The sequence below is a fragment of the Carcharodon carcharias genome, chromosome 19 (genome assembly GCF_017639515.1).
Source record: "Carcharodon carcharias isolate sCarCar2 chromosome 19, sCarCar2.pri, whole genome shotgun sequence".
Lineage (NCBI taxonomy): Eukaryota > Metazoa > Chordata > Chondrichthyes > Lamniformes > Lamnidae > Carcharodon > Carcharodon carcharias.
Genome location: NC_054485.1, coordinates 13,434,319 through 13,447,129, shown reverse-complemented (window position 1 = coordinate 13,447,129; position 12,811 = coordinate 13,434,319). Strand labels below are relative to the sequence as shown.

The window sequence follows — 12,811 nt, the reverse complement described above, 5'->3', positions numbered from 1 at the left end:
ATGTTTAATGATGCACTTGATGTCAGGTTTTCTATCCTAACAACCTTACTTATCACATCAGCTAACCAGAAAACACTCCATGGGGAATATACAAAACAGTGCAATGTTTCCGAACTACGTGGAATCTTACTCCTTAGATTCTGTTAAGTCTAGGCAAATACATTCTCCCAGGGTGTCCTTCAGAGAAGGAAATCTGCTGTCCTTACCTGGTCTAGCCTACAAATAATCCAGACCCACAGCAATGTGGTGGACTCTTAAATGCCTTCTGAACAAGAGCAATTAGGGATGGGCAATGAGTGCTGGCCCAGTTAGCGAAGCCCACATCCCATGAACGAATAAAAAGAGATACACCCCCAAATTTTAGGTTAACAAACAGTACAACATTGAAACAACAGTATTAAATAGAACTAGCCAACTTTCCAGAGCAGTTTCACCACAATACTATTAACCTGACCTACAACAGCAAACACAACTTTAAGTAAATTTAAGCTTTGATCTTACTCGCTTTACTTCCTAAAGGTAAAATTAAAACAAATAGAATGGCGAAGGGAAGGCTAAGAGAGTAATGGTAAACTTAAATTTATTTGAAACTGTTTTCTGTTGTAGGCCTACCCAAATCTTTTCCTACACAAAAATTAAAACACTTCACTTACCAGTCAGCTTCTGCCACCCTCTAAGACAAAGTAGCTCACCTGACTGGCACCCCCTCCACCACCCAGACACAGTGGCAGCACCGCAGCAACTCAAAAAGGCTCCTTTGACAGCACATTCCAAACCCTTTCACATAGAAGGACAAAGGCAGCAGATGCATGGGAACACCACCACCTGAAAGTTCCCTTCCAAGCCACACACCATCCTGACTTGGAACTATATCACCGTTCCTTCACTGTTGCTGGATCAAAATGCCAGAACTCCCTTCCTCACAGCACTGTGGGAGTACCTGCACCTCATGGACTGCAGCGGTTCAAGACAGCGGCTCACCAGCTTCTTCTCAAGGACAATAAGGGGTGGGCAATAAATGCTGGCCTAGCCAGCAATGCCCACATCCTGTAAACTATTAAAAAGTTTTTAAAAGGCTCCCACCTCCCATTGTGGTGTTATTTACAATTGGTTTTTGGTAACAAAATGGTTTATCAACTAGTCAAAAGGTAAAAATTGGCATTCACAAACACAGTCAGGTCAACCTCATGATAAAACAATTTAAAAAAGGTCTGCCAAAGGCAAATAAAATAATTTATAAATTTAAAGCCTGCTCATGCATAGATGAGTAAGCCACTTGCACCTTGCTAAAGGAAAGATGAAAGAAATTACAAGACTTCATACAGGAAATAGTATGTTTACTTTATAGCTTCAAAACACAAATATCCAAAAAGAAATAGAACACTCAAACACTTAAGTGAGGCTTAAATAAAGTTCAAGAAGCTTCAAACTCACTGCTTTACTTTTAGAAGTAGTAATTTGGGACATTTTGATGTTTGGCTGATGTTTGAGGAGCATGACCCATATCATTGCCTGCCTCATATAGCAGGCAAACCACAAGAACATCAATATGCCTGCTGTAAGCGATGGAGACTGTACACTCATTATATCAATATAAAAAGAGTGTCAACATTTACAGAAAGAAAGGACTCTGGGTTCAGGCAAGTGTTAAAGCTTGAATGCTCTTTACAGTACAAGACTTTAAGTTTGGAGTTATTTTCAGCCAGGTTTACATAGGATCATCCCTCTCCATTCTTTCCCCCACAACACCTTCATTTTCATTAGGATGACAGGTTAGGGCCCATATCTTCTAGTCTATCAACTTGACTCTTTACCTAATCACTAGGAAATGTAAGATTGTGGTTTGAAGTAACCAGCTGCCAATTTCCCCAATTCCCACTAGGGAAGCACTGTCATTCATTCAAATTCTTCCATAGTAGAATGGCTGGGATTGGGAACCCCTTGCATAAACAAACATCCTATCGCTCCATGGTGCAGTATACACAAGATCTTTAATCAATGATAAATTCACTGTAGCTACATGGAGTAAAGCAAGTCTATTAAACAATCTGTGTAGTACTTATAATCGTAACCCATTATTTTAAGACTTACAGCCTGCCCATTTGCCTCATATAGGGGACACTTTTGTTTTATTTTGGCCAGCTCCATGTTCACTTGCTTGCTGACCACTGCCATTGGGTTTCCACCTGCAGAATAAAGGGATGAATAGTTATATTTATTAGAATTTAACACCACCACAGTGAACATGGAGAAAAATAGACTGAAAAATAAAAATACCCAACATGTTCAATATAAACTTACACAAATTATGTGGCTAAGTGTCCAAAAATCTCCCTTCTCATATTACCAATGCAGTCTAGGTTCTCACTCCTGATTATGATCCAGTCACCTCTGCTCGAAAGGATACCTCTGCCCTCCATGACCAAATAAGCTAATAACATTCAAACATGAAGAATGGTCACTCGGAAGAGGTACCGGAAATATCCGTGGGACAGCAACAAGACAACAAATTTTTTATTAACTATTTTCATAGGGAAGGGGAAGAGAGAATAAGAGAACAGCAAAGTAGAGGAGAACAAAACTGTGAGAGATTTTCTTTGGTTAGATCCCATTTGGAGTACTGCGTCTAGTTTCGGCCACTACTTCTCAAGAAGGACATATCAGTCATGGAAGGGGCACAGTACAGATTCACCAGAAAACACCAAAACTGAAAGAGTTAAATTTGGAGGACAGATTGCATAAATTTGGTTGTTATCCCCTCAAATTTAGAATGTTGAAGGGAGATCTAATTGAAATATTTAAAATGTTGAAGATAATTCAATACAGAGAAACTATTTCCTGTGATGGAGAAAATCAGCAAAAGCAATCTCAAAATTGCAGCTAGGCCATTTCGAAGTGAGATCAAGGGGCATTTCCTACCCCACGGAAAACATCATGTGAATCTAGAATTCTCTCCCCAAAAGGCTATGAATGCTGGGTCAATTGAAAATTTTAAGACTGATATAGGGATATGGAACAAAGACAAGGAAAATGAGAAAGACACAGATCAGTCGTGATCTCAAGAGATGATACAGGTTCGATCAAGGATCTGACAGACCTACTTCGTTCCCATTTCTTCTCCCATGTTTAGTCTCCTCCCAAAAATGAAAAAAAATCATTTTGAAGTCATGCAAAGCTTACCAAGTCCTGTCACAACCATGGCCCCCAAGTCAGCAACGTAGTTTCCTTTTCTAAATGTGGCTACTCGCCCTCCAACACGATCCTGCAATTGAAGTGATTATGAAGCAATAAGCATGTTTATATGTATACAGCATAATAAAACTGATGAGAATTCACACTCCTGATTTGGATTCATCATTGTGAGCTTTTTTTGAAATCTTTGGAATTCTGTACCAGAGAGAGCTGTGGAAGCTCAGTCATCAAATCAGAGATCGTTAAGATTTCTAAATACCAATGACATCAAAAGATATGGGGATAGTGCGGGAAAGTGGCTATTGATGTAGGTGATCAACCATGATCTAGTTGAATGGGAGTGCAGGCTCGAGGGGCTGAATGGCCTACTCCTGCTTCCATGTCCCTATGCGTCACATCTGCACATTATCACCACTGGAGAGAGATCCATAAGCTCTGCCCCATTCCCTATAACCATGCCTGCAGCATTACTAATACACACAGGGGAGTTGGCTTGGTCCAGATTTCCATGGCCAAAAGCACAGGAAGGTCCTTGTATATGGAAACATTGGGTGGAATTTAAAATTCCGTCTTGCTGGCAGGAGCCTCACGTCACCTCCATTGGAGAAGGCCTGATGGTATTAAGTGCCCAGGCATTTAAGTGGCGGACATCCTGCCCCTGAGAGCTGCCAGTTAGAGGTCGGCAGCTCTCTACTGTCGTCACTGCCATTATGAGTAGTGGCAGCTGCCAGCAACGCACCCACCAAAAGCCCAGGATCAACAAAGGACCACAGGCCACTTGTGAGAGAGAGCTGGATGGGGGCTGTGGAAGGGGAGGGGGATGGCTTTCAGCAGGATCCTCCCTTCCCAATGGCGGGTCCCTCAATCAGGCATTTGAGTGCCTTTGAATGAGGGACTGCCCCAAGAGCCTGCAAACAGGGTTTGCTTTTCCGATTCACCATGAGGTGACTTCCCTGCTGTCACTGGTTGAATACCAGCAATGTCAGGATGAGGCCCTTAGGTGAGCATTAAAGGCTGTCCCCATAAGCCTTCCCGCCCTAGACTTAATCAGGTGAAGGCAGGAAAGCAACAGGGGTCCTCACACTGCACCCCCCTCCCCCCACCCCACCCCCAATCTCCAAACTCACCTCAGGGGGTAGAGACATTCAATTCCGCCCATTAATTCTGTTTCTTTCTCCACAGATGCTACCTGGCCTGAATATTTCCAGTATTTACTGTTTGTATTTCAGATTTCCAGCAACCACAGTATTTTGCTTTTGCCTTATTATATTAAACATTGAGTAAACTTCTAGTGAACATGGGTCTTAGATCTTAAATATCTCAGGCAGATTAATTCCAGAGGCCAGTTAAGTATACATTTATCACTTGTTTTATATACAAGTCTGCAGGCCAAAAAAGAACGCTCTGTCCTCCAAAGGACAGAAGTCGCACCTGCAGCACACCTCCATCAGTGAAGTTATCTACTGGAGTAAATTTTTTCTTCCATTTCATTGTCAAGAAATGGGAAAAGCTGAATCATTAAATAATTGTCCACTTGTCATCTCAAAAATAGCTACTTCAAAGAATGCTATAGGCTCAATGGCACCAGGATCATTTTGTTCTTGCTAAAAGTATGAGCAAACAATATTTTTAAACCATATCTGTGTACTTAACTTTGACTTTGAAAAAAAAACAGTAGGTCAATTGTGAAATTCGTTTTGTTAAATAAATTTGTCGACGTTATTTCATCCATCTCTTATGCTATAGATGTTTAGATTTCACAAACTTCTCTTGCTAGGTTTTCTGCATTAGTGAACAAAAAAAAACTGGACTTACTCTTGCCTCCAGGACTGTGACATCCATTCCGAAGCTCTGCAATTGTCGAGCGGCAGCCAGACCCGACACCCCTGCACCAATGATTATCACCTTCCCTGTCTTCTTTGCTGTGAATCATAATTTTTTTCCAGTTACTGAACAAAAGAAACATAGATCAAACAGCATAGCCAGCCCAAGATCATCCAAACTACCAGAGCGCCCTAACTTTATTTAGATATTCTAATTAATTTGGAGCATCTTTTGGTGCTATTTTTCACCACAGTGAACTCTTTTCCTTGGTTACCAGTTCCATCCCCCCTCCCTTGTCATTGCAGTCTGGTTCAGTCTGAGACAATCTTGACATTCTATCTGATCCTGAGCTGTGTTTCTGACTCCATACCCAACCCCCACCCCCATCACCAAGATTACCTACTTCCACCTCCATACCATCACCCGTCCCAGACCCTGCCTCAATCCATCAATTGCTGAAACCCCCTTATTTGTTATTTCCAGACTCTACTATTCCATTGTTTTTTTTGCCTATCCTCGCCAACTCCATAAACTTGAGCTCACCCCAAATTCTCCTGCCTATATCTCAACTCACACCAGATCCCATTTCCCAATCACCCTTCTGTTCATTGATCTAAGTTGGCTCCCAGTGGTTAAAATTATTGTGTTCAAATCTCTCCACAGCCTTGCGCCCATTCCTATAATCTCTGCCAGCTCTACTACGAAAAATCAAGCAATACTGGGCAATATAATTAGCGTTCTTTTTAGAATGAACATCATAAAAAAAACTGTTAAGGTATTAGGCAATTACTTACTTGGAAGTGGTTTCACCCGCTTGTAGATGCCAAAGTTAATTAACCCATGGCGCTCCAAATAGCTGTGTATCCTGTGAACTAGTACAGCATCGCCTAAGACAAAGAGGAATTAACAATGTGTGGCTGGACAAACTGGATTACTGAAATAGATGTCTCACACACACACACACACACACACACACACACAAAACAGATTTTTCCATATAGAAAACTACACACATGCTTAATATTGATCCAGGAGAGCACTGTATATCAGTTTCACATGAGTTTATTATTGTTCTGGAAATTACTGGCTCCAATTGCGGCCTAGACAATCTAACACGCAATTGAAAATAATCTGACAAGTAAATGAGCACTTTTCGTCCATATTTAAATTTTGCAATAAGTATTTTCAAACCATTTTATATTGTAATTTAGTCACAGATTGATACCCATTTGAACATCACCCCAAATTCAGAAAAAGCTTTGTATGTAACCTCTTGCAAGCTCACTTATAGTAACCCCACTTACTGTTATATGGAGATTCCAGTTGCTGATGAGTTACCTCAAAGGTCAACTGCACTTTAGGGTTGTCCAGCCAGAGCTGCAGCTGTTTAAATAGGGGAAAAAAAAGTGATGAATAATTGCACTTCAAATTAACTTATGGAAATGTATTCTAGGTTGTCAAGAGGACAATGCCAATAGCTGCCCACAGAGTTTTCATAGACTTTTGTCCAGACCTGCTGCCACTGGGCTTCTGATACTCTGTGGAGGGCATTGTGCTGTATTTGTTGTGTCTGCAAGCAGGGCAAGCAATAAGGAGGTTCTTCAACCAGTCAGACTGAGGGATCCTTGCAGACACACAGAGTCTAAACTAGAAAGTATAAATTAGATTTAAATCATGTACTGAAAGTGAAATAAAAGAGAGGAAACAAAAAATGGGATTGAGAGAAATAAAAGGGACAAAGAAAATCAAAAAAAATTTCCAGTTATTAAATTTTAAAGGAATGAGACTCCATGCTTGTAAAATTATATTTTCAGGGGCAGAGGGGTTGTTTGGCAGTAATAACATGCGGTTAAAAATTCACTTACATTTGAATGGACCAGCCCTAACTTTTCCTGCTGCACTTAAGTAGTGGGTAAGTACCACAAAGTCACCTTGATTTCAATGTTGAGTCTATCAGCAATGTACTATTACAGCATAGCCTGTGGAGGAACAGGGTAACTCTGAACACAAAGTCCAGATTTCCGCATTTAACCGTACTCCAGAAATTGCTGTCCAATGTACTCCATAATAATGGTAAGCATTATTAGCCTCACCATCATTCTCAATACAAAAACTGAGCCATTAATATACTCAACCATATTATCCATTTTCCTACCATAAATTGCATTAATAGTGACAGATTTCAATAGCAATCAGATTTCTGAAAACAAGGGTTGATTAGCAGTATTCCAGAATTGGATTAATGGGAAATGAAAATAATCTTTTAAAGTTCAATAGTATGTTAAGATTTTGCACAAAAGTAGAGTGTCAATAAGAGTTACCCATTCCATAATGTACTGTTAACAAGTCTGCATTCACTGGAATTCAAATCCTTCAAGCAAAGGACTTTGTGTTTTCCAGGTTGAGGGAGGAAATAAATTAACACATTTATGATACATGGAGATGACTGCAATAAGTAGGAATCAACGGCCAGAAATAATACAAAAATAGAGAATTAACAACACAGCTATTACTGGTTCATACAAAATTCAGCAATTTGTGATGAGAAGACACCACAACATTCAATTCTCCAAAGACTGCTGGTCAATTTGCACTATTCTACCATTACCATCAACAAAACCAAAAAAAATGCAACCCTTCCATGAGTCTCCCAATTGAACCAAAAGTCAAGAAATTGCTGAATTTACTACATTAATGCAAATTAATTTAGGACTGGTAATTCATGTTGTAAAGACCCTATTAATGACCTGATTTATCGTCCAAACATGACACTCAGCCTCAGAGGCCCAGAAATGGAACAATGAAGATGTGGAGTTGCATTCCAGCAGGGAGTGAATTGTTCCTAGAGCTTTTAAATATTTTGTTCAATCTGTTTTAGCAGAAAAAAAAAGGTAATTTTGGACCAATGGTTCCCAAAGCTCTTGTCCACTCGAAGTTTTTCAACATATCATTTTTGGTCTGTGGCAGATTAATTGGTAGAGATTGATTGCTCTGATTAGTGAACACCATTAGCGTTATATCATGCAACTACCAGAATAGTAGAAGGCAAACGACATAGATCCAGGTCTTTATGCAAATAGCAATTCCTACGGGCCGTAACCTCCGACTATCATTGGAAAGTGCTGGCACGCAGAAATTAGAAGAAATAAATATGTACTTACATGGTCTTGAAAATTGCATGGCCGCTTCCATTCGCCGGAGCTGCTTGGGGCCTGCAGCGAAAGGCTCCTCGCAGGCCCAGTGAAGTGTAGCTCCAGCCAATTCAAGGAGGCCATGCCCCTTTTTTTAAAACACCAGCTGTCGGTACGGAGGCAAGTTTAAAGGGCCAGGGAAATTGACAGGCCAGGCAGAAGGTAAGTGGATAGGATTTGTAGGCTGGGGGGTGTATGGGGGGTGGGGGGGATTGGGGGGGTCTGGGGTCAGGGGATTTGAGGGGGGTGTGGTCACAGGGGGAGGGGTCCCGAGGTTGGGGGAGTGCGGACTGGAGGGTCCAAGGTCAGGGGATGGCTCCAGGGTCGGGGTCAGAGGTCATGGGGAGGTCGAGGGAAGGATCCGAGGTTGGGGGTGTAGGTCAGGAGGGTCCAAGGTCAGGAGTGGGTTGCTCCAATGTTTTGGGGGGGGGGGGGGGGTCCCCCGAGGTTGGGGGAGTGGGTCAGCAGGGTACAATGGGGGTGGCTCCAGAGGTCTGGGGGTGGGGGTGCGTGGTCAGGATTTCAAGGTCAGGGGACTGTGGTCAGAATTTCAAGGTCGCGGTGGGGGGGGGAGTTTGGGGGATTCCTGTGAGGTCAGCCGGGGCCTTTACAATAGTTACCCAGAAATTAGAAGAGGCTTTAATTCTTCTAACTTTTTCTGAGTAAATATCGGTGTAACCCAGGCTGAACCATCCAAAGTTTGCAATTTAAATCACATTTTCAGATGGTCCCCAGAACAGTGTAATTGATCAGAGGAAGTTAGCGCTTCTGTGCAATTGCCATGCAAACCCTTGCCTGGGAAGTTGCCAGAGGGATTCCCCAGCGCACCTTTGGGGTATCCCCCAAATCCGACACTGGGGAGCGTGGAATTTACAGGCCATATTTTCTGAAAACAGTTCCATTGTTTGACCTCTGTAGACAGAGGTCAAATCACAGTCTTTAGTAGAGGTCAGGATATCCACAGTAAGTGAGAGATTGGATAGTTTGGGGTTATTTTCCTTAGAACAAAGAAGGCTGAGAGGTGGCTTGATTGAGGTGTACAAAATTATGAGGGGAATAGATAGAGTGGACAGGATAAAATTATTTCCCTTGGTGGAGAATTCTAGAACCAGGGGACATAGATTCAAGATAAATGGCAGAAGGTGTAGGGGGGACATGAGGAAGAACTTTTTTTACGCAGAGGGTAGTGGGTGCCTGGAATTCGCTGCCCAAGTTGGTGGTAGAGGCAGAAACTCTAAACTCTTTTAAAAAGTACCTGGATCTGCACCTAAAGTGCTGTAAGCTGCAGGGCTATGGGCCGGGTGCAGGAAGGTGGGACTAGAAAGGGCACCTGGGTGTCCTCGGGCTGGCATGGACAAGATGGGCCGAATGGCCTTCTTCTGTGCTGTGACTTTTCTATGGTTCTAAGTAATTTATTTTTCTTTATTCTTTCATGAGTTGTGGGCATTGCTAGCAAGGCCAACATTTTTTGCCCACCATCCCTGATTGCTCTTGAACTGAGGTCAGTTAAGATTCAACCAAATTGTTGTGGGTCTGGAGTCACATGTAGGCCAGATCAGGTAAGGATGGCAGATTTCCTCTCCTAAAGGACATTAGATGGGTTTTTACAACGATCGATGATAGTCATTAAGGTCACCATCACTGAAACCAGCTTTATGTTCCAGATTTACTCTCTGAATTTAAATTCCACCAGCTGCCATGGTGGGATTTGAACTCGTATCCCCAGAGCATTAGCCTGGGCCCCTGGATTACTAGTGTAGTGATAATTAGACAATAAAATGGCAATTCAGTCCAGGATACACAACATTTCTTTGTGGCCAGTTACGCCACGGCTTACAAGATACCCAAGAGTACACTGCAGCTTAACTGCCTTCCCTCCTTCCTTCTCCACCCCGCCAAGGCAGAGAATTATCTAATGTAAAAAACATATTTTTTTATTTCTGTTGGACTGTGGATTAAAATTACAATGGCTGCAGTTTGAAAGACATGTCCACTGGAACAGTGTGAGATATATATATATATATATATATATATATATACAATGTTGCTGTCCTGGAACAGAGTGCGCCATGAAAAGACAGGATAGTGCCGAGGAGTCGTCTGGTCTAATGGGCAACTGGCTGACCACGTGATCAGGTTTTGTGTGAGAGCAGTTCAACAGAATAGCTCCTAGCCCGAAAGGAAAAAGACCTAAAACCTCTCTCTCCAATGTGTGTAAGATTCCAGTAATCCTACAATAATACCTAGCTGGCTTTTTTGCCTCATATCTCTATAACCTGCTCTTTCTCTGAAAACCCCTGTCAAGGGAAATGGAGAAAATCACCATTAGGGACATTGAAAGACAAGTGCTCAACCAGTGAACTAAAGACTGAAAATGCTGGGAAGACCACCTTGTGTCATCAACAAAGAACTGAAAGAAATTTGGGAGACATCGATCAAAATCAACCCATCGAATCTTGTGCTCCGAATAGGTGCTACTGAGCTATTTTATCTTACCCTTAAAATCCACATTTGTGTGCCTTATGTGTCTTGTATGTGTATTTTCAGGGATTTAAGAAAGGGTAGAGTTTAGGTTATAGGGTTAGAAATTACCAGTTCATATTTATTTCTTTTGCCACTGGTTCATGACAGTTTGTTCAATAAACAGTTATTTACTTATTAAGTTTACAAACCTGCTGCTCGTATTTTGTTAACCTAACTTACACAATTAGGTAGGTTGATCAAACTTTTGCACATTTGTCCCAGCTCGGAGAGCAATGGGGCTTAATATTGCAGCGCACTATCCTCAGTGGGTCATGACACTAATAAAAGGGAGGGTGGGGAGGGGGAGATAAAGGCAAAGGCAACACAAAGTTCATCCTTGCTTTTGTAGAAAGAAAGTCTGTGTAGATATATTTTGAATAGTTAGCTATCACCTGCAGCACCCCTTTGTTATCTCCATTTATCAATCATCATCTTCTAATAAGGGCAGGTTATTCCAACAGCAACATATGTACTGCAGTGTATACCATGCCTCAAAAGATTTTTCTTAAGGGTAAATGGTGAATGACCCACTGTGAAGCCTACAAATCTAAATTAGCTATTTGACTGGTCTGCCACATTATGTTGTTCTCATATTCAAGTTTGGGGATTTGGCATTGTTGCAAGCCATGTGCTGAGATGACAACAGTACTATAAATTATTTAAAAGGCACAATAATGACAAATATTATGACTCCTACTTACCATGTAGGCAGAGTACAGTTTCTGGACTGTACAGACTGCACAAGAAATAATTGTGAATTCAGGTGGGGGCCTGGGGTAGTTTACTGACATGTCATTCAATACAGTTACTCATACAGACACATCCAAGTTATGATGGACAATGGGTACACCTGAGTTGAGAGGAAATTAGTTGTGGCAAAAGTCAATCTAAGTGGTTGCCATTTGTTGCAGAACAATTCACTAGAAACAGGTGGAATGGTTAAACTTCACCAGAGCAGCAACAAGCTGAGAAAGTTGGTTTGTCACAGAAGATACTTGCTATAGCAGAATGTGGGTGCAGTCATCCACCCTCACTAAAATAGTCACATTAAACTCCAAACCTGCTTTCAGTTTTTCAAACAAGTCTTGCAGTATTTGATTCAGACCTCAATCCCTTTAGATGCTACCTTCTCTTGAAGGTGACAAACAAATTAACTCAACCAACCTATTTATTTGAGAACATTAAGAAATAGGAGCAGTGGACCAAATGACCCCTCTAGCCAGCTCCGGTGTTTGAGCTGATTGGTCTGTTTCTGTGCTGTAAGTGATTGGTAAAAAAGCTTAAGAATCCGACCAGTATTAGGATTTATTTGCTGCGCTACTAAATATAACTGAAGAAAAATACGTCAACAGACTGACTGACCATCAATGCCTCATAATAGATCATAATTCAGCTTTTCTTCTAACAACCTATCAATCAGTGCCCACAGCATCAACTCAGTGGCCATAGCTATAACTGCACTTTCAGTAAACCTAAATTTGTAACCTTGAGTGGAGTGAATAGGTTAATGTGCCACCAGATTAACAACTACATTTTTTAAGCACAGGTTACATATTCCAACCACAATAGAAGTGCTACAGGATGCCCACCATATTTTCCTGACCTCTTTGATAGGCAGTACAACAATATGCTGCGAGACTATGCTACACACACAAGGCTAAAACTAGAAGTTAGATTTACATGCAATACTTCAAACCCTTCCCACATCGAAATAACAACTGCCTAAATTCTTAAGTCTTTTTAGCAAATGTTTTGAAGACTTATATGTGGAACACTTCTCATCAACAAAATTCCATCTCGCTGCACAAGAAATACCAGTATTAACTTGAGTAAATTGAATATACCAGATATGCTGCTAAGATATGCCCCATACTTACTCTGAGATCATCAGCTTCTTCAAAGGACATCCCCTGATCAAATACATCAATTTGTGTGAAATGTATTCACTAATGGAAATACTTTCCCAAAGAGGTTACCGCCAAAGAGTCACCCATTACTGATCACTCGGTGGCAACCTTGATCACATTATCGGGAAGTGCTAACTGTTTTGAGGTACTGTTAGCAAAACTTATTAGAAAAGT

At 41.4% G+C, this 12,811-nt stretch overlaps 1 protein-coding gene across 2 annotated transcripts in view; it reads right to left on the bottom strand.

Annotated features, from left to right (window-relative positions):
* kdm1a (lysine (K)-specific demethylase 1a) overlaps positions 1-12,811 on the bottom strand; it is a 69,640-nt gene that overhangs the window by 39,658 nt on the left and 17,171 nt on the right. For both annotated transcript variants that reach the window (XM_041212716.1, XM_041212715.1), the window contains exons 5-9: positions 6,321-6,399; positions 5,811-5,903; positions 5,008-5,114; positions 3,181-3,262; positions 2,092-2,186 (exon numbers count right to left, since the gene is read on the bottom strand). In XM_041212716.1, coding sequence (XP_041068650.1) covers positions 2,092-2,186; positions 3,181-3,262; positions 5,008-5,114; positions 5,811-5,903; positions 6,321-6,399 — 456 coding nt within the window. The remainder of the gene's footprint in view (positions 1-2,091; positions 2,187-3,180; positions 3,263-5,007; positions 5,115-5,810; positions 5,904-6,320; positions 6,400-12,811) is intronic.